The sequence below is a fragment of the Engystomops pustulosus genome, chromosome 3, assembly GCF_040894005.1.
Source record: "Engystomops pustulosus chromosome 3, aEngPut4.maternal, whole genome shotgun sequence".
Lineage (NCBI taxonomy): Eukaryota > Metazoa > Chordata > Amphibia > Anura > Leptodactylidae > Engystomops > Engystomops pustulosus.
The window spans coordinates 59,257,164-59,284,280 of record NC_092413.1 but is presented as its reverse complement, the minus strand read 5'-3'; the positions used below and the strand labels follow the sequence as shown (position 1 = coordinate 59,284,280).

Here is a 27,117-nt window from a genome sequence, read left to right as displayed (position 1 = left end):
AGCAAACTGTGCCGTGATTTATCCGTCAACTGTTGCAGCATCTGGAATTCTGTGTCAGACGAGTGGGGAGACATTGCAAATATTTAGATGGGAATTATTAATGCTCCCTATGTTACCTCTGTAAATTCTGATTTAGAAGAACGATGGTCATCTGCAGGTTTCTCCACCAACATCTGGTGTGGATGTTTATGGATGTACAGCACCAAAAAATGTAAATTTTTCATGAAATTACATGCACTTCATAAACTGTGCAACTACAGAACTATTCACATGTGAAAACCACCAAATGTTTATCCTTTTGTTCGTAATGATTTCTGCAAAGCCAAAGGTAAATGACTTGGAACAAAACAGACTGTATCCATTCATTTGTCCTTTGTAGGTCCAAAGAACTCTTTAATATATCTTGATAATTACTCTGCCTTTTAACGGTGACATTGCCTATAGATTCTTTTCTGTTTTTTATATCTGTAGCTCTAAATCTGTTTCACTGCTGAGCCAAAATATGCGAACATAAATCACTGAGCCACATTTAAGTCCATACCTTGCATAGGGACAATGTGAAGCAATTTTAGCATTCCCCTTTAAGAGATTCTAATGTCATATATGCCAGTCTTAATCTTTTTATTACTACCGAACAAGACCCTTCACTTTAACATTAGTGTACTGTGTTGATTTGTGAGGTATGATGCCCCCTTCCCACCAGCTCAAACCACCTTGGCTAAAAGGTAATGTAATCAGCACCAAGTTACAAGGTCAACAGTTTCTTCTATGTGTCCTCTGTCCCATGAATAGCAAATGTTAATTGATGGAGACTTTGTCCCCAAATGCCAGGTATATAACTGATAAAATGGCTGTTTAGGAGTATGTCATAATCATACTTAAAAGCTAGCCTTGTCATATCTCATTTTATTTGAAATTCTTGACAACCAATCAGCATCCTCTGCTATTTCTAGGGTACCATGGACTTAGGAAGCCAACAATATACACCCACCGGCCACTTTATTAGGTACACCTGTCCAACTGCTCGTTAACACTTAATTTCTAATCAGCCAATCACATGGCGGCAACTCAGTGCATTTAGGCATGTAGACATGGTCAAGACAATCTCCTGCAGTTCAAACCGAGCATCAGTATGGTGAAGAAAGGTGATTTGAGTGCCTTTGAACGTGGCATGGTTGTTGGTGCCAGAAGGGCTGGTCTGAGTATTTCAGAAACTGCTGATCTACTGGGATTTTCACGCACAACCATCTCTAGGGTTTACAGAGAATGGTCCGAAAAAAAAAAAAATCCAGTGAGCGGCAGTTCTGTGGGCGGAAATGCCTTGTTGATGCCAGAGGTCAGAGGAGAATGGGCAGACTGGTTCGAGCTGATAAAGGCAACAATGACTCAAATCGCCACCCGTTACAACCAAGGTAGGCAGAAGAGCATCTCTGAACGCACAGTACGTCGAACTTTGAGACAGATGGGCTACAGCAGCAGAAGACCACACCGGGTGCCACTCCTTTCAGCTAAGAACAGGAAACTGAGGCTACAGTTTGCACAAGCTCATCGAAATTGGACAGTAGAAGATTGGAAAAACGTTGCCTGGTCTGATGAGTCTCGATTTCCGCTGGTAGGGTCAGAATTTGGCGCCAACAACATGAAAGCATGGATCCATCCTGCCTTGTATCAACGGTTCAGGCTGGTGGTGGTGGTGTCATGGTGTGGGGAATATTTTCTTGGCACTCTTTGGGCCAATTGATACCAATTGAGCATCATTGCAACGCCACAGCCTACCTGAGTATTGTTGCTGACCATGTCCATCCCTTTATGACCACAATGTACCCAACATCTGATGGCTACTTTCAGCAGGATAATGCGCCATGTCATAAAGCTGGAATCATCTCCGACTGGTTTCTTGAACATGACAATCAGTTCACTGTACTCAAATGGCCTCCACAGTCACCAGATCTCAATCCAATAGAGCATCTTTGGGATGTGGTGGAACGGGAGATTCGCATCATGGATGTGCAGCCGACAAATCTGCGACAACTGTGTGATGCCATCATGTCAATATGGACCAAAATCTCTGAGGAATGCTTCCAGCACCTTGTTGAATCTATGCCACGAAGAATTGAGGCAGTTCTGAAGGCAAAAGGGGGTCCAACCCATTACTAGCATGGTGTACCTAATAAAGTGGCCGGTGAGTGTAGATATTAGGCAATTGGCTAAATATTTCATAATGGTGTTTGTTTTTGGTGGATTTGTTAATTCATCCTGGAAAATGTGTTGGGCAAATTGTTTCCAGGAGATCACTGGAAGAAGATATGACCTAATTAGGAAACATGTCCCCAACGTCTCACCTTTAGTCATGCAAGAGATGCGGGGCTACACCTAGACAATAGTGCCAATTTGTGGTTATTCAAAAAGAACATACCGTATATACTCGAGTATAAGCCGATCAAGGTCACTAATTTTACTACAAATAATTGGTAAAACTTATTGACTTGAGTATAAACCTAGGGTGGGAATTGCATTGGTTACAGCCTCCCCCAGTAATGTAATGCCCAGCAGCTTCCCACAGTAATGAAATGCCCAGTGCACCCCCCATAATGCAATGCCATGCTGCAGCCCCCCTATTAATTAAATGCTCTGCAGCAGGGGCGGCTCCAGGATTTAGTGGGTCCCTTTATGGGGCGCCCTCCCGTAGTCACACTGCCCCCCCCCCCTCTGCCGCGTGGACACACGGCCCCTCATCCCCATGTACACACCCCCCCCTCCTGTATACACACTGCCGCCCTTCCTCCCCTGTATACACAGTGCCCCTCCTCCTCCCCTGTATACAAAGTGCCCCTCCTCCTCCCCTGTATACAAAGTGCCCCTCCTCCTCCCCTGTATACAAAGTGCCCCCCTCCTCCCCCTGTATACACACTGCCCCCCCTCCTCCCCCTGTATACACACTGCCCCCCCTCCTCTCCCTGTATACACACTGCCCCCCCTCCTCTCCCTGTATACACACTGCCCCCTCCTCTCCCTGTATACACACTGCCCCCTCCTCTCCCTGTATACACACTGCCCCCCTCCTTCTGTATACACACTGCCCCCCTCCTCCTGTATACACACTGCCCCCCCTATCCCTGTATACACACTGCCCCCCCTCCTCTCCCTGTATACACATTGCCCCCCCCTCCTCTCCCTGTATACACATTGCCCCCCCCTCCTCTCCCTGTATACACACTGCCCCCCCCTCCTCTCCCTGTATACACACTGCCCCCCCCTCCTCTCCCTGTATACACACTGCCCCCCCCTCCTCTCCCTGTATACACACTGCCCCCCCCTCCTCTCCCTGTATACACACTGCCCCCCCCTCCTCTCCCTGTATACACACTGCCCCCCCTTCTCTCCCTGTATACACACTGCCCCCCCTTCTCTCCCTGTATACACACTGCCCCCCCTCCTCTCCCTGTATACACACTGCCCCCACCTCCCCCTGTATACACACTGCCCCCCCTGCAGCAGACGTTCTGCTGACCCGGGGAAAGACGGGGGCCCGAGTGGGCCCCTCCAGTAAGACGGGGCCACGGCACTTGCCCGGGTTAGCCGGGTGCTGGCGCCGGGCCTGCTCTGCAGTCCCCTTAATGAAATTCCCTGTAGCCCCAATTAATGACCTGCTTTGCAGTCCCGCAAATAATGAAATTATCTGCAGTCCCCTAATGAAATGCCCTGCAGTGTATAAAAAATGAAACTTGCCTTCTGTCTCTTCTTCCTTCTTCTCTTTCCTCGTAGCAGTGCAGGCAGAGACACGTCCATTCGCTGGAGGCATCGCTGTTTTTTCTTTATGTAATCCGTTTTTATTTTGACTGTCTTGCTTTTATGTATGTCTGTTTATTTCATCATTTTGTAACCTATAAGCATTGTACCTTTTTGCATATTAAATTGTCCTGTAATAAGTTTGTTCCTTGTTGCTATATACATTTCCAAGCCTTTTGGAGATGTGAATTACCGCTAAGCTGTGTAACCTTGTGAGTATGAGTGTATGTGATAGCAGCTAGCTATATGGATTGTGTGTCCAGGTGAATTGTATAACTGTGTAGCTGCGTGTATGTGTGCGGTCCTGGTGAAGGCATCTCTTAAGCCATAATTACAAGTGGTGGCAGAGTGGCTGTATGCAGTGGCACATAAGTGGTAGGGGGGTAAAAGTGTGGTTGTGCACTCCACAACTGGTATGTATGTATGTATGTATGTGTTTGCTGCGTAGAATCTGGTGTCCCTGACAAAATTGGGTGCTAGAAGAGTAGAATTTAGTGTAAAGACGCAATCTTGTGTAGGTGGACTGGGCTAGATAGTAGATAAACTAAATTGGCAGCTCTCTATTGCAAGTGCACCCCATGATGTAATTCGGGAGAGGCAGGTTTATCACATGTACCCTTAAAGGGCATATGAAGGACCCCATCAATTGAAGTGTATGTTAAATTTATATTACCCATGTCTATGCTAACGTGCTGTTATTGGTGTTGTGAAGTCTGTACACTGCATAGTGTGTTTGTTTTATAACATTACAATGCTTTTATTGTTGGTTGCAAACAAAAAAAATCCTGTTATACCACACGAAGATTTATTTTACCATAAAGTTATCTAATCAGATGATCTGACTCAATAATTGTATTGCCCTGAAATCCAGTTCCAGGAACTCGTAAAGTAGCGTTCATGTAGGCCAGTATAAAATACACCGTGTTCTGTATGGTCACCTTTGCGGTTTTTCATTGGCAGGCTGTTATAAGCTTGTAAAGTGAGATTCTCATTCATGGATAAACTGCAGTATTCTGCACACTAAGTGAGGCACATGTTGATTCCAAATCTTCATCCTTGTGCTTGCGGAAATTGCTCTCTCCAAACTTCTGCTTATTATGGTGAATTTGTGAAGCAAAAGCTAATTCTGAGCAAAGAAAGGAGTATAACACTGCAGGCTTATTCACAAGATCAGTCTACTGTCAAAGTGCTTTTTATAGTTTTGTCAGACCACACCTGGACATGTCAGTGGGGCTATTAACACGTCCCTTTATTCTATCACCAGGATGAAGGATTGTAAACCAAGTACACTGACATACTGGTGTTCCCCCTCTGGCAGGATCCACTCTTATTTAATCTTCCTATGTCCTTGTTTTTTTTATGAAAAAAGAAAGTTTTAAAATTATGCAAATTAGACTGAGAGGCTCCAGGTTCCATAGTTGTTAATGGAGCCTGTCACTCATTTGAATAATTTTAAAAGCCTTTTTGTTTTTTGTGAAAACCAAGGCATATGAAGATAAAAGAAGAGCAGATCCTGCCGGAGGGAGCGCACGCCAGTATTTCAGTGTGCTTGAATTACAACAAGGAATTTAGGACATTTGCCTGCCATTTCCCCATTTTCTTTTTTGATCTCATGCACAAGACAGAGGATGAGCTGAGCTGACTTCCCAAGACGCATAATATAGAACATGTCCTATTCCTGGTCTGGTTTACATCCCGGGCAGTCTGGTTTGCTTCCTGTATAACTGCACACATCTTGTGCATGGAGGCTACATCATTTTATGGGCACTGGGTATATATGTTTATAAGGGCACTGTCTAGATATTGAGTTCTGCATTTTTTTCTTTCTACAGATGAGCACCATGCCTGGGCTACCTACAAGACCTTGTTTCTATGATATTGATCTTGATGCTGACACAGAAGAAGTGAAGGGATTGTTTTAATTGTGCAGCAGGTAAACTACTTTTTGTTAACTTATTGTTTGATGTTTAGTAAAAAACAGTGTGGTGTGCCATATATTTTCTTATCTATTATCAATTCAGTGGTATGTATGATACATACATCAAAGATGTTTTGTCCTCCCAATTTCCAAAACATTTTAACTTTTTCTGGTCAATGTAGAGCTACATCAACTAGAGACTCCTATGAGCTCATTCATCAGTAAGGCAGAATCTGTAAATTGACATTGTGGATGATATGTGATTTAAATTCTCTTTTTTTTGCCCATAACCAATCCATGTTTAATTTCTACTTCCTTCCTTCCTCCCACTGTCTGCTCATTGCTGCTGAGATTACAGAAAGTGCTGAGGGAGCATGGGGAATATTGAGACATGCTTGTAACAATGATTTGTGAAGCCAGAGGACTTCTGTAACACGCCCATAGCCCTTCTGGCTCACAAGCATAATTTTAACCCGTTAATGACTTACTGGCTCTTTTTCATTTTTGTGTTCCCATTTTTTGCTCCCCACCTTCAAAAAGAAAAATCTATAAGTTCTTTATATGTACTGTGTGTGTGCTTGTTTTTTGTTTTACAAATTGTATTTTCCATTGATTTTATATCTAATATTTCACGGCGTGTACTCGGAAGTGGGAAAAAATTGTCAAGTGTGGTGAAATTGGCAAACAAAAACATGCTTGCGGCACTTTCTTGTAGGCTCTGTATTTATGCCTTTCATTTTTCGTTCCAATTGATAACACCACTTTATTCCTTGGGTTGGTACGATTACTGGGATGCCAAATTTATATAAGGTTTAATAAAAATAATCACTTTTTCATACTACAGCGTATAGATATGTGGATGGTCTCATTTTTTGCACTGTGGGTGTTACTGCTGGGTGTTTGCCGACACCCACCTGATACGGAGGGTGCTCAGCCCGTGAGCCTTCTCTATCCTCTCAGCGTGCTCCGTACTATTATAGTAGATGTTGTTTATTAGGAAGGAGGCTACGAATAACAAATATAAGAATACCACTCTCGCTGTGCCTTTACCTATGAGTAAGTACCCCAGGTTATCATGCTTGACTTTGATGGTAGGTTAACTTTAATAATTTATCAATAGAATAATGTTCTTAAAATTCCGGTAACCGCCCTTATCATTTGCAAAACTGTTTAAATAGTATATTGTCCAGACTTCTTACCACCTTAGTCTTAGAAATGGAAAGTGGCACAGCATCATTGAAATTTGGTCATCAACCAAAGGTTTCATAGGACAGTAAAGGAGAGTTTTGTCTTGTTATCCAACACATTTACTGTGGTCGAAGTCTTAATGTGCATAACAGGCCGGAATGGCTTCACATGTGACTGCAATAACCATTGACTAAATCCTTGACTATAACATTTGTCACTTGGGTGCCAGCTGCTAAAACCATTTTTTCCACTTACTATTTTTTCAGTTTTGCGATACAGACTAACATTAATGAAATGCTAGTCTTCTTAACCCTTAATCCTAATATACGTTTGTGAGGGGTTTTTTGTTTTTTTTTGTTAAATGTTGATTTTGGAAAAATCCCTTTAATCACTTAACTTTGGAATACAGTAGGTGTTAGATGAAATTCCAGCCAACAGACATGTATCACTACAACCTCTTATCCTCTGCCATGCAGCAAAAAGGGGAAAAAAGGGCTTGGGATCCATTTTCAGTGTTTTGCAGGGCCCCAATGTTCAGATGTTGGGTCAACATGGGTGAACAACCTCGGTGTTTACCCTTTTCTTACAGAGCCCTTTTGCATTTCCATTTTTTACTACCCACGGAGACATATGAGTGTTAGCTGTATAATTCACCTGACCCTCACCACTCAGCCTGTGAGTTCTCTCCATACAGCTCTTACTGCTTTACAATGTGTATAGTCATACAGCAGTAGGGAAGTGGTTAGATAATGGGTAGATTATAATAATATAATCTAGGTTACTTGGAAAAGGATATAGGTCTTGGTTGTGTCGTCTAATTGGAATTTGGACTACAAATTGTATTCAGAATACAGATAATCATTGCCACTTTAATTTAGTAAATCATTGGCTAAGTGGACCAAGTGGTTTTTCAGAAGTTCTCTAATCTAGAGGTCCAGGCGATGCTGTTATATGATCTTATGCTGTAAAATAACTTGCTTATTACTTTACATTATAACTTAACTATTAATGTTGTATACCACAATCTCATTACAGCCCATTGTAGCATAATGGGGCTCATTTACTAAGGGCCCCGCGGATCGCACTTTCGGACATCCCGACTATTTCCGTTTTGGGCCGCTGGAACAGGGTTTTAAAAGGGGTTTTTGGCACAATCGCGCCGGCTTTCATGCAACACAAATTGGGTCCAGGTCGTTGAACAATCCGACGAATTCTAACAAACCGCGGGATTTAACTTAAAAAATTGTGTCGCGAGCCTTGCACTTACATGCACCATGAAGAAGGTGACTCCGCCGGGCACACAATCTTCATGAATCGTGGCAGAGTTCATCCTCGTTGGACAGTCCGGAACTGAGATCGTGCAGGGTCCAGATAAGTAAATATGCACCAATTTCTTAATATCTGTGCATATAATATCCAGTATAAAGACTAATGTAACCCTTTTCTGATTTTTTTTTTTTTTTTTCCTGAAATTTTTTTTTTGTTGTCCATTGGGCAATAATTTACATTCTCAAAATCCATTTTATTTTTCTGAAAGTGTCAAATGAATATTCTAACCAATGATATAAAAAAGAGCCATTAGACATTAAACTGTGGACTTTTTGTCACCAATGCCACCTAAACAAATCTGCCCATAAAAAGCAGATTGGACAGAGACCTTGCTTTCCAGGTTGAGTTTGTGTAATGGAGTAGTCCTCTTGTAAGTGCTATGACAAATATGAACTTGGGTTGTATACCCATTATATTTGGGTAATCGTTTAATACATCGCGTATTATAGCTGTGCCTTACTTTAAGCACTGGATTTATTTAAAATGCCCTTATAAACCATATAAACTAGACCTCAGGGGATTGCTTCTGCAATGCATTCTGAAGCGGTTTGTCCAATTTATTGATGATTTGGCAGCACAAAGCCCTAAATCAAAATTTGACATTAGAATGTGGAGCTTATATTCAGACATCATTATACTTCAAAATAGAAGGACAACTAAGTATGTGATTGATATTTCACCAACTATTGGTATTTAGGAAGTAGTTGCAAAATTAATTAAAACCATCTGATTGACATTGAGTTTAGCTAGGGATCATAAAGGACACCCAGCACCACATTCCTCAGGACTTTATTATTACATATATAAAAACGCGTGCAGGTTAACTGAGTATATCTATAATTCCCCTTTCATCAACCATAAAATCATTATCTAAAGAAGACATGTCGACCGATATAAACGCTCTAGGAACACTTACTAAAGTAAGTAGCTCCCCAGCCCTCCCCCAGTAATAATAGTGTTAAATCGCTAGCTATATCAGAACGTGCCGGTAAGCACTGCAGTATGTAGCCGTCCAAATCCCAGACTACTGTAAGCTGTTTTTGAAGGGGCGGCCCGAGGCACTCCCCTCTCCTCAGCTTCTTCCCCGGGCCACCACTCCCACACCATATGCCGGTGGTGACTGCCAGGCACTAGCGATTTAACTCTATTACTGGGGGTAGGGTGCTGCTTACTTTAGTAAGAGCACCTAGAGGGATTGTTAGGTCCTCTTTAAGTGTTTCATGTTTTTTCTGGGATTAAAGCAAAATTTAAGAAGAAAAAAATTACATTGAAGCATTAAAAATATGAAGATCTTGTGGCACGTAAATAGGCACCCCCAATAGACACTCCCAATAGACACCTGACAGTGGAAGTTATAGTACTGCATTGTGTTGAGAACTGGAGTTACCCAATGTCACTAAATGTCAGATCCTCCTTCCGTTGTATTAGTTTGAACAAGTGATCAGATGAACACTTGTTCAAGTATAGCTTTGGAAAAATTGGAGTTTCAAAATTTATTGATGTAATGGGGCCAAAGATTGTCAAATAAGCTTCATTAGATACACCTTTTACAGCTGATCGTTGCAGACTGGTACTATAGTAAAGCATCCAGATAGCTTCACCAGAAGTCACAGTGGGTGGAGGGGTCTGTCTTTAACTAGGGGTCGTCTGTAAGTTGGATGTCCTTAAGTAGGGGACCGCTTGTATATGTAAAAGTGAGGTATCCCTATAATTGTAGTGACTCCTCAATAAAGTTAACATTATTTTTATGGTATGTTGAACAGCAAAAAATAAATCCGAAGCAAGTTTTGATGGTTTCCTTTTCCTCTACCCAGAAAGAATTTTTAAAATCTCTTCAGTAAACTAAACTCCCCAAAAAGAAGTATCTGAAGGGCGCATCTCATCCTGCCAAAAAAAGCCCTTATAACAAATCTCTTAACAAAAAATAACCTGTACAGTGTAAAAAAAAGGCAAAACTTCTCTGCAGTGGTGCGCCTTCCCTTCAACCACCATATATATAGGTTAATGGAATCAAGTATCAAACTTTCCAGTGCATTTTTTCATTGAATGTTTCATTTTTTTTGGAAACTACATTCATTTAGGCTCAAATAATTTAATTTTTAACCCATGTGAAACAAATGGTTAACAAACTTCCTACAAATTTGTTTTACATAAATTGAAAGGTGCAGTTTCTAAAATAGGGTGTATTTTTCAGGACTCTTTCATGAAATGTGATCCATCATTATGCAAGTTTTGGCAATTTCATGAAAATGTGTTCTAAGCCTCCTAACATCCTTCAGAAATGAGAGGATGCGTAAAAAAATAAAGCAGACATTCAGTAAATATTAAGTTTACATTGGTGGCAAGACTGTCACTCTGTAAAGCAGAACATTTTGAAAATGGAGAATTGCTACAAATTTGGCCATACCTTTTTTCAGAAATAAACGTTAGACACATCACCCAAATTTTTCAAATTTCGTGAAGTACAATGTTTCATGATAAAACACTCTCAATATCACTTGGATATGTTAATGCCTTCCAAAGTTATAACCACTTAAATCGTCACTTCAGATTTTAAAAATAGGGCAGTCAGGAGGGGGAAAATTGACTTTGGTGGCATGGGGTAACAAGATGGATACGATGAGGCCTCATCAGTTGGTTTTGTTGTTTTTTTGTTCTCTCTGTGAACAATGCAGACACAAAATAAACATATAGGTAGAACTACTGGTACTTGTGTTTTACTCATCCTTCATGAACTACTTATATAGTGTATGGTCCCTTTTAAGAGCATTCCGTAAAGAGCTGGGTCAGCACAATATGCGCTTTCATTTAGAAAAAAAAGCTTCTACATTATAAATGATTAACGCAGATCCATAAAGTTAAAATTATGTCCATAAATTTTAAGATTCAACACTAACACATTTATTTGTCTTTAATTTGTCCTCTTTTAGAAATGTGACATGTGGATTTGTGTATGTTGTAAAATACTTATCCATCTTGTTATAGATTTAACACTTGCATGTAGCACAGAGTTGCCTTAGTCTGTGGTCCTATATTCACAAAATTGTTGTCGCAACAGATTTCTTCATATGAAAAAAAGAATAACACAGATTGTATCACTATTCTTCCCTTAAATACACTTGAAAATAGGTTTTCCAAGGTTGGAAAATGTAAAACTATGCTCTTAGTGCTACCTTAAATAAAAAGGCTCCATCTACAGCAATTTCAAGAATCCTAATTATATGATTTTGGATAATCGCGGAAGAAATTACTGTATATACTCGAGTATAAGCCGACCCGATTATAAGCCAAGGCCCCTAATTTTACCACAAAAAACTGAGAAAACCTATTGACTCAAGTATAAACCTAGGGTGGAAAATGCATTGGTCACAGCCTGACCCAGTATATAGCCAGCCTTCTCCCTGCGCCCCGTTATACAGCCAGCAGTCCCAGTTTGCCCAATTTATGCCGGCCTACACAATATTATTGCAGCAGCGGTCACTGCCAGTTGTTGCCCTTTGGGTAGGTAAGATGCCAAAGATGTGGGTCAGATAACATTGTGGAGATTTGTTTGTTTGTCTTTGCAGGACACTGACATCCAAACAGCCTTATATTCATTTAGGCATCTTTGTCTTTTGGGAAAAAAACTTAATGTTTTGGCTTTTATTGCACATAATATCATCCTAGGCTTTTTTAACCCCTACGCGCACGGGGACGTTCTATAACGTCACGCTTCTGGCGCCGGCTCAGGAATGGAGCCGGCACCAGAAGCAGCTGCTGTCAGCTGTATATTACAGCTGACACCGCGCTCTAATACTCGCGATTGGAGCGGACTCCAAGCATGACAGCGGAGTGAAAGGGTCATCCCCCTACGGATCGGATCAGAGCATCGCTGGTTCAGTTTGTAGAAGTAAAAAAAAGTTGAAAACACAAAAGTTTAAACATTAAAAAGTTTAAATACAAGGTAAATAAAAATGTAAGCCCCTAAAATGTCACTTTTGCCATAAAAACAATTAAAGTATAAAAAACACAAACATACAAAAACTTCCCACATATTTGATATTGCCCTGTCTGTAATATCCTGTATAATACAGAATCGTTACTGGACCTTTCACAGTAAAGGCCGAGGCAAAAAAAGAACCCGCAAAAGTAGTTTTGAAAAAAGATAATTTTTAATTAATACCTTTTAAAAAATGCTCTAAAAAGTGATTTAAAAAAAGTTACACTCTCTAAAATAAGATCACTAAAAAGAACAACTCTTCTCACGAAAATTTAAGCCCTTAACCACATTTGTCAGCCGAATAATAAAAAGTTATGCTTGTGAAAAGATGTTGATGCTAAAATGAACGAGATTTTCTCCAAATTAGTTTTTATACAGTAAAATTGAATAAAATACACAAAACCCCCACATATTTGATATTGCTGCGTCTCTGACAATATGTATAATAAAACAGAATAGTTATTGGACCCGCACAGTAAACCCCATAATAAACAACTCCAAAAAACGCTCGGAAAAAAGATAATTTTTTATTAATACCCTTTAAAAAATGCTCTAAAAAGTTATAAAAAAAAGTTATGCACTCTAAAATAAGACCACTAAAAAGAACAACACTTCTCGCAAAAAATAAGCTCTTAATCAGATTTGTCAGCCGAAAAATAAAAAAGTTATGCATATGAAAGACGGTGATGCAAAATTAACAACCTTTTCGCCAAATTGCTTTTTATTCAGTAAAAATGATTGTGGCGACCCATAGAATAAAAATAATACACTACTTTTATGGTATGGTAAGCGGCCCCAAAAAATCTTCCTAAAAAATTGATGATTTTCGTTTCCTCCACTAACAAAGAGTTAATAAATTCTCACCAATTAGCTATAGATGCCCCAGAATTATGTACCACAAAAGTGCATCTCATGTGGCAAAAAAATAAGCCCCTATAGGTCCACATTAAAAAAAGAAAATAAATTATAGTCTACAATTTGACAATGCAAATCTGCTCTAGATGGCGCCTCCTTCCCTTCTATTCCCAGCTGTGTGCCCATACAGCAGGTCACCACCACATATAGGATATCGGTGTATTCTGAGAAATTGGGTATCAAACTTTGTGGAGCCTTTTTTCATTTAATCCTTTGCAAATGTTTAATTTTCCACCCAAAGTCGGTGTATTGTCAAAAAATATTACAATTTGTAGACCGTACCTCCATTTTGTTTTAACCCCTATAAAACACCTAAAGGGTTAAACTTCTTAACCCCTTAGGGACGTGGCCCGTTTTTGCATTTTAATTTTTCACTACCCACCTTTAAAAAAAAAAAAATCTCACTTTTTTTATTTTTCCATGTACAGAGCTCTGTTTGGGCTTGTTTTCAGCGTAACAAATTGCACTTCATAGTGATGGTATTTATCATTCCATGCCGTGTAATGGGAAGCAGGAATAAAATTCAGAATGCAGTGAAAAAACGCATTTGCGCTGATTTGTTGTAGGCTTGGATTTTACAGCTTTCACTGAGCGCCCCAAATCACATGTCTATTTTATTCTTTGGTTCGGAATGATCACAAGGATACCAAATTTGTACAGGTTTTATAATGTTTTCATACATTTAAAAAAATTAAAACCTTCTGTACAAAAAAAAAAATCTTCATTTTGCCATGTTCTGGCACCAATAACTTTTTCATACTTCAGTGCACGAAGCTGTGGGTGGTGTCATTTTTTGTGACCTCTGATGACGTTTTTAATGCTATCATTTTGAGGACTGTATGGGCTTTTGATCACTTTTTATAGAATTTTTTATATTTTTCAAAATGGCAATTTCCGTTACGGGGTTAAACGCTGGGAAAAATCGCTAATATATTTTGTTAGATCGGACATTTTGGGACGCGATGATACCTAATGTGTTTATGATTTTTACTGTTTATTTATATTTGTATCAGTTCTAGGGAAAGGGGGGTGATTTTAACTTTTACTTTTTTTACGATTTTTTTCATATTTTTAAATTTTTCTAATTTTTTTTTTTCCATTTTATTCTGAACTAAACACAAAAGATATCATCGTCCCTGTCCTAGAGGCCAAAATAGGCTGAGTCCCAAAGGCATTAAAGGAAACCATTGATCTTGACTCCCTTAAACTATCTGCACTGCAGTGTAGCTGTTAGAAGACATATCGCAGATAGACTTTTATTCAGTGGCTCTGACCATTCAATACCATATAGATTTAGTTTTTATAATTCTCACTAGGCAGAAGCGGGGTTATCGGATCCCTGGATGGCTCTGGATTCATCTCCTAAACCACTTCCCGCACAGCCATTTAATCTCGCTGTATGCTGCCTGCTTCTGCACAGTGCACCTGCTTATTCAGGCTTGTGCAGGTGCACTGCGTAGAAGCAGGCCACGTGCATTGCGAGCGCTGGTGATGCCCCTGGAAGCACTTCTGCCTTTTAACCACAATTATAAAAAAAAAAAAAAAATTAAATAAGTCTGACATTTATAGGGATCTGCTTTATTTATGGCATCCACAATCCTTAGCAAAGCATACATGGTACTGAAGAGTCTATATGCTTTTAAAGGTGCCCTCAACAGTTTAGTTTAGTTTAACTACTTAAAACAGACACCACAGTGCAGTAGATCCATGTGTGATATGGTCTCCTTTATGCTATTCTCTGGTGGGGAGAAGAGGTTCTCTAAAACACTGAAATGCATAGAATTTGTAAAAGAGAGAATAAATTCAAATCTTTCTTCTTTTAACACTTGAACTTTTCCTAAATTCTGCATGTTATAGCCAAAACTTTAGATTGTGTGAATGAGCAACACAAAATATCAACCATAAAGAAAATAAGACCTTTCAAAATTTGTTTGATACTCCTAGAGAAAATGTGGTGCGTCTAATTTGTCTTTGTAAGTGACCTGATTAGTAAATAGAGTACATCTGTATTTAATTTATTCTCTGTGTAGCTACATCTGTCTTGTAAAATTCTCAGAAGTATTACAGAACATTGATAAACAGCATCATGAAAACCAAGCAAAAACCAAGTGTATTGCAGTTTTAAGGTTAAAAAAAATCTCTGGAGCACTGTTGAATCTTTCATAAAAGGAGCATGGTGCAACTTGCAACCTAAACTACAAAGACATGGCCATCCACCTAAACTCACAGCCTAGTGCTAAATGGAGTAAAAGCCAAGAATCCGTCTGAAAGAGGGAAGAGCTGCAGAGATCAACAGTTGGGAGATTCCGTTCACAAGACGAGTTAGTCTTGTGCTCCACGAATCTAGACTTTATGTGAATGTTGGCCATTTTTGCAATCAGCACTTCTTAAGGCTCGGTGTCAAGTATATGGAAGGAGGTACTCTGCCATTTAGGTAAAGATATTCAGTTTTTGTCTCATCTGAATATCTGAACTATATGTGCATGAAATCCATCACCCCGGACACACCACCATAAATAATGATTATGCTGTGGGATGCTTTGCTTCAACAGGGACTTGGAAGCTGCTCAGATTTTTAAGGGAATGTGGGTGAAAGTAAATACAGAGCAGCCCCGAAGGAAAACCTGTTGGAGGCTGCAAACGACCTGGGACTGGGGCAGAGGCTCACAGCGACCCTAAAATACAGCCAAAAGTACAGTGGAATTGTTTAAATTAGAGCATATTCACTCATTTAAATGGCCCAAATTCCAGACCCAACTCCAGTTGAGAATCTGTGGCTTGACTTAAGTACGGTAGCTGTCTACAAACTTTTCCAACCAATCTGACAGAGCTAGAGGTATTTTGCAAAAAAGAATCTGGAAAAATTCTACTTCCTAAAAAGTTTTGACTCTGAATACATATGTTCTCCACACTTTTTTTTTATTTTTTAAGTTGCTAACTTTTGGAAAATGAAGTATTATTTACTTTACACATCCTAAAATACTTGATACTTTGTGTTGCTCAAAACAAAAAATGTCAAATGTTTGTCTGTAATGTTGAAAATGTATTCATAGCCCCATTGTAAACTCGCTGTATGTGGAAAATTAAATGTGTTTAGGACCTTTTGAATGTTTAGCAGGGTCCACAAAATAGTGTCACTAAACCTTGAAGAATATTAACTACTGATTGGAGAGGTAGATGCTGGGCAGTCTTAGAAGGTGTTGTCCAGATTAGTCAATGGTTTACTAAAGTTAGATCTCATTTCCCTATTTTGTTCCGGCAATAGAATTACTTTTCATTCAGATATGTTTGTAAATTATAAAAAGATTCGAATGATATTAACTTTTCAAAGTTGTATTTAATGTACCTAATGATGTACTTCTTTCCAATGGTAACATTGTTTTTACAATTATTAAAAGTAGAATCGGGAAATTTAGGAGGGACGGTCCAAGAATTGCAGGTATTTTAATGATTCTTTCTTATTACACGGTATTTAATGGGCTCTCATGCCTGAGATATAAAATCAAATGCCTTCTGCATCCCACACTCAATATACTTCCAGTCATCATTTACAACTATTTCTAGTCTGGGAATGGAAAATGTTTTTGACACTGGAAACTATCTCAAGGCCTGGCGGTTGAATATTGAATTCCACTAATCTTTCCTGTCTAGGATGGTTGTAAAAACAGCAATCCTTTCTTTACTCCATTAAGCTTAAAGGAAATGTTAACCTTCTAACCATTCAGACAAATGTGTGACTACTGTGTGTATACTTATGCATGCATCAGAATCAATAACCAATAAAAGAACATTTCTCAAGTGGAATAATGCTTCATTATAACAACACTGACCATAGTTCATATATTGCATGAACTTTCTCTATACTCTATGCCAGGGGTAGGGAACCTATGGCTCGGGAGCCAGATATGGCTCTTTTGTTGGCTGCATTTGGCTCTCAGACAGATCTTTAATACATAGTGATGGCTGCTGTGTGTGTCTTAAACTGATGACTGGACATAGGCAGCGATGTTACCGCTGCTTACATCCTTTGTTTGACCCAGACATAGACGATGACAGGAAAGGCGCCTGGGTCGTACAGAAGAGCATGGGAGTAATGAGGAGCTGGCTGCAGGGAGCGCTGGTAAGTGAATATTTGTTTCTTTTTTTTGCTGTGGCTACCTATATACTGGGGTACTGGGGACATGTGCTGTGGACACCTATCTATTTGGGGGCATGTGCTGTGGCTACCTACCTACTGGGAATATATGCTGTGGCTACCCATCTACTGGGGGGTATGTGCTGGGGCTACCTATATACTAGGAGGCATTTGCTGTGGCTACCTATCTACTGGGAGTATGTGCTATGGCTACCCATTTACTGCGGGTATGTGCTGGGTCTACCTATATACTGGGAGGCATGTGCTGTGGCTATCTATATACTGGGGGCATGTGCTGTGGCTACCCATCTACTGGGAGGCATTTGGTGGGTGTCAGGATTTGGAATAGTGAACCCCCTAGGCAATCTCGTGGTCAGGAACAGGCAGACTGTCAAGGCAGGTGGCAATGATGTGAGGTTGTGGATGGAGCAAGAGACCAGGGCTGGCAGTGAAGGAGCAGAATCAGGAACAGGTCCGGGGTCACAACGGGAGGTCAACACATGGGAAGGAAACACTGTGGAAAGTTTCCTCATAGGCATGAAGCACTAAGATCAAGCGGGAATGCTGGGAGCTGCCAGTCTTTATAAGAGTCCGGGGAAGTGGGCAGCAGCAATAAGCGGCGCACTGGCCCTTTAAATCTGCAAGTGCCAGCGCGCGCACGCTGGCCAGCCGGGAAGGGAGCCGGAAAGTGGTGAGTTGAGTGAGCTTGGAAATGGGCGCCGCCATGGAGAGGGGCAGGGGTGTGCCTGCTCTCCGAGACATAGATCGCAGGGCCACCCGTGACACTGGGACTACCTATCTACTGGGGGGCATGTGCATATGGTCGGCTCTTACGGAATAACATTTTAAAATATGTGGCGTTCATGGTTCTCTCTCTCAACCATAAAGGTTCCTGACCCCTGCTCTATGCAGAGGCACTGTTTCCACATAGTATCAAAAAGTTGCATGCTTCTCCCATTCATTCACTGAAGCTGCCGATTGCACAGACTCTGTCACAAAGAGGGGAATTTTAACAGTGTTGGTGGATCAGGCACCAGCACGTCATGATCTGCCTGCATGTCCCTGCCTTGTATACGAACAGGTTTGAATCTGTAGGGTGTAGAATTGCGCAGGCTATAGCTAATGCAGAGACGTGGGGCTCAATAAATGTGGATGCTGCACTGTAATTGGATGAAATTTCACCCCACCTACTGCATTTGCTAATTGCTGCATGTATGGCCAGCAGACAAGCAAGATTGTGTCCCTTGCCCATAAAATTGTAGCAAAAATGTGGCAGAATTGGGGCCTGGTCATGAGGGGAAAAATGAAATGGCTCCCATGCTTAATTTAAAAAAATATTCCAACTGCTGGGATCATCTACAAGGAGCCCTAAATGCAGTAAATCGAGCGCAAATAGAAGCTCAGCACACGCGGCTAGTATGTATGTAAGCCAGCATATGCCGCCCGTATACAGGTAGCCCAACACATGCCCGAGGTACACGGGTAGCCCAGCACAGGCCGCCAGCCGACGGGTAGCCCAGCACAGGCCGCCAGCCGACGGGTAGCCCAGCACAGGCCGCCAGCCGACGGGTAGCCCAGCACAGGCCGCCAGCCGACGGGTAGCCCAGCACAGGCCGCCAGCCGACGGGTAGCCCAGCACAGGCAGCCAACATCCTCTCTGGTGTCAGGTGCCAAGCCATCAGCGCCAACTGGGTCACATAAAGGGCACAGGCAGTGGTAACATTGCACTGCTTGGGTCCAGTAATACAACCTGCATGATTTCTCAGGTAAATCCAAAATAATAGTGCTTGAGCCTCATGCAGTTCCTGCAACATGCATTTGTACCCTGTGACTAGATGCAGGGGCTGCAGAATTTACTGATAGAGACCAGCCAAATTTATTTATTTCTTTGGCACTTTTATGCTGCAGCAGTGCGAACAAAGCTCTTTAAAAAATCTGCAGCCTAAACAGATTTCCATGCAGTTTGAGTTGGTACTCAATTACGTTGCAGAGTTATCATAACTGATATGTACCATGTACAGATGGCCTTATGTTTCATATGCATTTATAATACAATCTGCAGTTGAAATTTCCTTACTCTATTGGGATAAAAAGTAGCTGCTACTTTTTAAAATTGTTTTAAAAGCCCACCATATGGCTTAAAAAAACATAGCAAGGTACTAGTCTGACTTGAGCTTTTTCAGAGCTCTTCAATTTAAAGGTTACAGAAAATGTTAAATCCCTTTTTCTGGGTTTTTGGTTTTTGTCCCATACTGTGCTTTTAAATAAAATATACTGCTCAGCGACCATGTTTTCTCTTTAGCACTCACTATGCATTAATCAATGTAATTAAATTCAGATCTATCAGAAAGGCAGGGACAAGGGTCTTTTATAACATGTTTGGTACTGAAAATATCCCAGAAATAAAATTTATGTATGTATTTGCCCATTTAATTATTTATTGTTCCCTGATGATGCATATCGTATGTTTTTTAAAATGAATTAAGTAGAGCGGACCATAATGAATTATATTATCTGTAGAGATGCCCCACAATTTCCGTAAAATATATTACTATAGTGCTCCCATTATAAATTGAAACCTAAAATAATGAATTATAATATTATATATACCATAGATAGCAAATTACCGTATATACTCGAGTATAAGCCGAGGTATTTAATTTTAACACAAAAAAATGGAAAAAAAACTATTGACTTGAGTAAAAAAGCTGAGGGTAGGAAATACATTGGTTTGAGCCTGCCCCCAAGTATACAGCCTGCAGCCCCTTGCCCACAGTGTACAGCCTGCAGCCCCCGGCCCCCAGTGTACAGCCTGCAGCCCCCGGCCCCCCAGTGTACAGCCTGCAGCCCCCGGCCCCCCAGTGTACAGCCTGCAGCCCCCGGCCCCCCAGTGTACAGCCTGCAGCCCCCGGCCCCCCAGTGTACAGCCTGCAGCCCCCGGCCCCCCAGTGTACAGCCTGCAGCCCCAAAATAAATACTACCTATTGTACCCCTCAAAATGAGGAGAAGAGAGTGAGGCAGCAGCCGCGAGTACACAGCCCCTGTCCAGCCTATAAGAAAAAAAAAAGTGTCCTGTTCTGTCAATCAATGCCCCGGCTCCCTGTGTCCGCACGGTGCCCTCGCTCGAACTGAGTTGTCAGTGGTTCGCTGACATCACAGTGTGTGCTGATGGTGGCGCACACACTAGAATGTCAGCGAGCCGCTGACGTCACAGCTCGAGCGACGGTACCGTGCGGAGACAGGGATCGATGGACAGAAGAGGACCTCCTGGGGGGCGTCAGAAGGTGAGTTAACTTTGTTGATATTATCACACTGTTTGCATTCGGGACAGCATACAAGCATTCGGAAAGATGCCAGGAAATCTATTGATCAACCTTTGGCTCAAGACAGTAGTACCGCCAGTACTGCCCTGATGGTGGTCCTGAATTACTCTCTTGATTATATTTCATTGACTTGTGAATTTAGTCTTTGTCTCGGTCACAGATGCATCGATTTCTATATATGTATTTTACCACCCACCAAAAACTGTAGTTCCACACTGAAAGGGGAAAAAAATCAATGTTTGAACAAGGCCTTAAACTACAGCTCCAGTCCAGATAATTGATGCGCGCCTACATAGGTGTGACTCAAAGTATTGTTTTGTTTTAGTTTTTATACTATTTTGAATACTTTTTATATTGTTTTTAAGTAATACATTTTTTAAGTTATTTCAAATACTTTTTATCAGAAAAGCTTAAATCTCTGTTTTATATGAATCTTGAGTAAAATGTAGCAGTAAATAAAGTAGTAAAGAAAGAAAATATAAAGTAACTTACTATTTCATGTCTCACAGCGACCTGAACTCTGTATACTAATGAAATGTTTTGAATTGAAAGTTTCACATGGCTGCCAGTGTGAGGCTTATTTTTACAGCTGAAACAATGATCGACAATTGTAAATCCCTCTATTCATCATCTTTTTCTTATGTAAGATTGATAAGGTTCCCATGACTGAGTCACACGGCAAACACTGGTGGTTATCCTCCTGATATTGACTTAATTCACTTAAACTTCATTTCTTTGTATCATGCGCTTGCTGTATTCATGTCATTTCCTTTCGAAGAATTCCATTAATGCTGGTACTATAGATCCACAAAATGTACAAAACCGTACAGACTACAGTAGGTCATGTCAGTTCAATACCTCAGAGTATTTTTTTAATATGTTTATTATTTAATGATATGCTCAAGTTTTTTGCAGTACATATAATCTTCCCTCCGACTTTAGCCATGGCTTAAGTAAAAAATGCAGCAGTTGGATACCCAAGGAACTTGGATAATGTAACATCCAAGGCACTCTTACTATAAGAAAAAGCGTAATATAAAAAGCACATAGAAAATCTAGCATCAATTTACAGTTTTGAGTATATTTGTCGACAGTGGCAGATTAAGGGTCCCATGGGCCCCTGGCTGTTCATACGACTAGGGCCCCCCAGCATCCAAACCAACATGTACCCAGATGTTAGGACTTAAGTACTACTCTCTATCCTCTATATCAGCGATGGCAAACCTTTTGGAGACAGAGTGCCCAAACTACAACCAAAATAAGCTTGTATGTTGCAAAGTGCCATCATGACAATCTAAGCAGTAACTAAGCAGTTGCTGATCCCTGCTGTATCACAGGTTTTAATCACATTGTTGTCCTGAGTTCACCAATACAATAGAAAGATGATGGAGAAATTTGGATTGTAGCTTCCCTCCAGGGTGCCCTGAAGAGGAAGAATCAGGGGACCCAGAGTAGGAGCTCCAATGACAATCCATCTCTATCCACACCTTCTCACGCCTCCTGTAGTCCTGGCAGCCAAGGATGTTGCTTTAAAATAGTGCTGAGCCCGTCCTGGGCTGTATTGGACTGCAGGAGAAAGCCTTGAGTCGTATCTAGCAAACTATGTGTTGGGGTGAAGTCCTGGGTGCCCACAGAAAGGGCTCTGAGTGCTACCTCTGGCACCCGTGCCATAGGTTCGCCACCACTGCTCTATATCCTTAATCTTATACTGTTCATAAAAGGCCCTTTTAAAGCAGATTAACTGTAATTTCACTTGGGGTATCTGCCTTTTTACACAGAAAGATGTTATCTGGTGGGGGAAAATAGTCTATTTTGGTCAGCTGAAGAACCATGAAGGATGTATTGTATAATCTGCATATAAAATCAATTCCCCAGCATTTACTGTGTGTTAAATATCAGAATCACTACAACTAGAACAGTGGAATTACTACTAATTGGCTGAACTATTAAGTTGCTATTTGTGTGGGTCTTCACAGATTATTTGCATGAATTTATTTACCCTACCTGCAACCACTGGTAGTTTTTGAATTTTTAAATTAATATTGCCTCCATAAGTAAGGATTAAAATAAAAATTTTTTTCTAGATTTAAAAAATAGAGAGAGCTTTATGAGTAAGAAGAGACTTCATTCTAAAGGGAACCTGCTTTATCCCCACCAAACTACCAGCCCTCTCCGGTAGGGTAAGAAATATCCTCTAGCGCTCTTCCAAAATTAGCAGAAAACTGTAACATTTTGACTGAGATAATTCTAGCTAAGTGGCTGGAGGGGGGAACATCGGTTTGTATCCCAGTATCTAGGGTTTTGGTATCGAAAAAGGAAGTTATCAGGCTTGTGGTATTGTGATCTACAGGACCACAAATATGTGCAGGTAAAGTCATAGTTAGTAATGTGTGCTACAGATAAAGATTCAGTTCCCTTTTTGTTAACAGAACCCAAGATATTGGCTTCAAAAGTGTTGCTTTCCCTGCAACCTCTGACTCATCAGGCAAAGATGCGTTAGCTCAAACTGAGAAACTGGAGGGTTGCTGTCGTATGTAGTATACTGTAGTATGGTAGTATACTGTAGTATGGCAGTATGTGATAGGATGGTACAGACACCCTAGGGTTAAAGTACCCTAGGGAGTCTGAAAAATAGTAAAAATAAAAAAAAGTTTAAAAAAAATTATAATAAAAAACCCCTAAAAATTCAAATCCCTTTCCCTAGAACTGATATAAATAAACAGTAAAAATCATAAACACATTAGGTATCGCTGCGTACGAAAATGCCCGATCTATCAAAATATGATAATGGTTTTTCACTGTGTTTAACCCCGTAATGGAAAATTGCGCCCAAAGTTGAAAATGGCATTTTTTGACATTTTTAAAAATTTTTTAAAATTCTATAAAAAGTGATCAAAAGGTCGTACATTCCTAAAAATGATAACATTATAAACGTCATCAAAATCCGCAAAAAACGGCACCACCCACAGCTCCATACACCAAAGTATAAAAAAGTTATTAGCCCCAGAAGATGGCAAAATCCCAGAAGAAATTTCTGTACAGGAGGTTTTAACTTTTTTAAATGTATGAAAACATTATAAAACCTATATAAATTTGTTATCCCCATAATCGTACCGACCCAAAGAATAAAGTAGACCTGTCAATTGGGGCGTACAGTGAAATCCGTAAAATCCAAGCCCACAAGTATACGGCACAAATGCGTTTTTTACCAATTTCACTGCATTTGGAATTTTTTTTCCTGCTTCCCAGTACACGGCATGGAATTTTAAATAGCACCATTTTGAAGTGTAATTTGTTACGCAGAAAATAAGCCATAACACAGCTCTGTAGATGGAAAAATAAAAAAGTTACAGATTTTTGAATGTGGGGAGTGAAAAATGAAACCACAAAAACGAAAAAGGGCTGCGGCTGGAAGGCGTTAAATGACGATATTTCTGAAAAAGCTTTAAATATCATAACAATTTTAACTTTGGTTCATGACATGTGCGACTTTATATTTGATAGGATAGTTTTATTTATTACATTTTTTTTCTTTATAAAATTTGCCAATAATTGACTACAAATGTGAAAAAATAAGCTTATTTTGTCAATTTTTCAATACGTTTTTTTTAATTACTAAGGCTATATTCACAGCACATTGTGAATGTCGGCGCATATACTTCTGCAAAGTGAAAGTGTATATCTTCAGCAGCTTCTTCTATATTCTGCCTTCAGCTGGCCGGCTTTAAATGCCTCCCTCTCCTGCACCCTTGCACCTAGAAACACAATTCTGTTGTCATATTAAACTGGAGATATCCTCTCTTAAAGTTACAAATAGAAAGCTGTACATAAAAATCACATTTTAAGTACAACTTTAAGGAAACCTACCATTTAGAATGGTAGGGGTAAGCTGTAAGTACCGAGTACCAGCTCAGGGTGAGCTGGTGCCGGTACTTACTTTCGTTAGTGTTATAAACCACGGTATCGCGGTTTTAACACTTTATAAACTTTAGAGCAGAAGACTCTTCGGCACTGCGTGCGCACGATCAGGCGCGCGCTTCCATAGGAAATAGCGGAGATGTTGCGCGCGCACGGTCGCGCGCAGCGCCGAAGCCCCTTCTGCTCTGAAGTTTAAAACGTGTTAAAACCGCGATACCGCGGTTTATAACACTAACAAAAGTAAGTACCGGCACCAGCTCACCCTGAGCTGGTGCCCGGTACTTACAGCTTACCCCTACCATTCTAAATGGTAGGTTTCCTTTAAAGGTGAATATCTCTGGTTCTGTTAAGCATCCATACACAAATGATTGATCATATTAAAGGAGAGATGCTCCTGTGTATAAAGGAGGTATGGCAGTCATGAAAGGGTTAAAAGGTTTGAGGATAAATGTCACTGTGGAAGGAAGATTATCATTCATAAGGTGTAAATGTGTTATACAACCCAAAAGTTAATTGGCTTTAATTACCAATAAATAGCTGTTCTTTAGATATAAAAGTAACTTTTATTACCAGCTCTTCTTCATAGCTGAAACTCTACTGTAGCGACTCGTAGTTCTCCCCTTGTTTGTTGTGTGTGAATAGGGAGCGTGCTCTGCGGGGTCACTCTTTCACTTGCATCTACTGTGAATGCGCCCACATGCCACACAGAGCAGAGAGTGCAGACGCTGTGTTATTGCGCATACAGGTGTGCTCACACACCGGCCCTCTGCTGCGCTGATGTGCATGCGCAGGACGTTGTGGCACGACCACAATTAGTGAGCAGCGTATATCATGCACGTGCCAACCCCAAAGGTTGATGGGCCTCAAAGTCCCAAGGAGGCATGGCGCCCCATCCTCTTTTACTGGACCTGCTAAACAGAGGGGTAAAGGTATGCTTTATAAATTATAACCCAAAAGGACTGTATAAATATACAATTGCTAACATGTGCTAGCTATGGCTATAAATAAAATTGACCCCAGTGGCTGGAGAACCCCTTTAAGTAGCCAACCATTTTTGCAGTTACTATATACAACTATGAAGCTATATTGGATCATTTGGTATTATACGACCAGCATATGTAATGTTTACACATGTGTTTGTTTTCCATCTAATCTTCATCTGCCCGCCATGAAACTATGTCTCAGTAGTACAATGGGTCTTTTGTCTGTTCTTGGTGAATTGATTGTGTGTTTCACCAGTCCTGCTGTGAAGCAAAATATTAAAATAGGTATCTACTTTCTTTTCCTCCCCAGAATTCCTCACTGCCTGTGCCTGGAATCTCTGCGTGAATCCCAAGAATGCATATGACTCGATTTTCACCCAGCCAACTGGACCTTCTAAGAATCCTGTTTTTTCTTAATAAGTAATACAATTCTAAATGGAAGAAAGGACAACAAGTCTGTGTGTTCAGTTCTACTTTTTTCATGTTACCTCAAAATAAAAGCCTTTATAGTTCATACATGTTAAATGCTGCTTTCTGCAAAGTAGAACTCTGCTTAACGGCTGATCTGTTGAGATCAATCCTAGTACCTCTGCTGTTCAGCAAAAGGGTCACCATCTGCAGTGTGTTTGTTTCTAGTACTGCTCTATATAGTCGAGAGGTTTCTCAAGTTGTTGATTTTTTTGGTTTTTTTTTACACACTTTTTTTACATAGTTTGTATATGCATACTTTAGTTTTTAGTTTATCTATCAAGTTCAACCTAGATACAGAAAGGATTGGATGAAGAAGGGATTTTGGGGAAACAATTGTATATAACATAACTGTCTGTTATTTAGGTGTAAAAAGGCATCTACACCCCTTTTGAAGCTCTCTGCTGTCCCTGCAGCACCAGAAGCAGGCTATTGCATAGATTAACCATCCTCATAGTAACAAAGCCCTGTCCCTTCTTGATTAACTTTGTTTGTTCCAGATCTAGACAGTGCCCCCTTGTCTTTTTAGATTTGTTTTAACCTGGAACAACTTTCCACCATACTTTTTGTATGGACCATTCATATATTTATATAAATTAATTATGTCCCTTAGTTGTCCCATAGTCGTTTCTAGTTGTTTTAATCTTTCCTCATAACTGAGACCCTCCAAACCCCTTATCATTTTTGTGGCTTTTTGTGGTACCCTCTCCAGCTTCAGGGCATCCTTTTTATTGACTGGTGCCCAGAACTGGACAGCATATTCCAGGCGAGGCTGAACCAGTGCCCTGTACAGTGGTAATATTACTATCCAAGAGTCCATATTACTTTTGATGTATAACATCTTGCTGGCTTTGGGGGCAGCTGATTGACATTGCATGCTGTTATTTAATTTATGATCTCGTTAACACCCAGATCCTGCTCAGCAAGGCACTGTCCCTGATTTACTCCCCCAAGGATACGTGTTGCATGTGGATTATTAGCCCCTAGATGCAGATGCATAACCTTACATTAATCTACATTGAACCTCATTTGCCAAATGAATGACCAAACATGGTTTGTCCAAGTCACCCTGCAGTCTATGAACATCCTCCATAGGCTATATTACACTACACAGCTCAGTGTCATCTGCAAAAGTACAGTGCTATTAATTCCTACTTCAATATCATTAATAA

The 27,117-nt window shown here is 40.4% G+C and overlaps 1 protein-coding gene across 1 annotated transcript in view; it reads left to right on the top strand.

The window, feature by feature from the left end:
* The window catches only part of MTHFD1L (methylenetetrahydrofolate dehydrogenase (NADP+ dependent) 1 like), a 179,952-nt gene extending 153,961 nt beyond the window's left edge, over positions 1-25,991 (top strand). The window contains exons 27-28 of the mRNA XM_072140896.1: positions 5,622-5,722; positions 25,788-25,991. Of these exons, the coding sequence (XP_071996997.1) occupies positions 5,622-5,711 (90 nt within the window). The 3' untranslated portion in view covers positions 5,712-5,722; positions 25,788-25,991. The remainder of the gene's footprint in view (positions 1-5,621; positions 5,723-25,787) is intronic.
* The last annotated feature ends 1,126 nt before the right edge of the window (positions 25,992-27,117 follow it).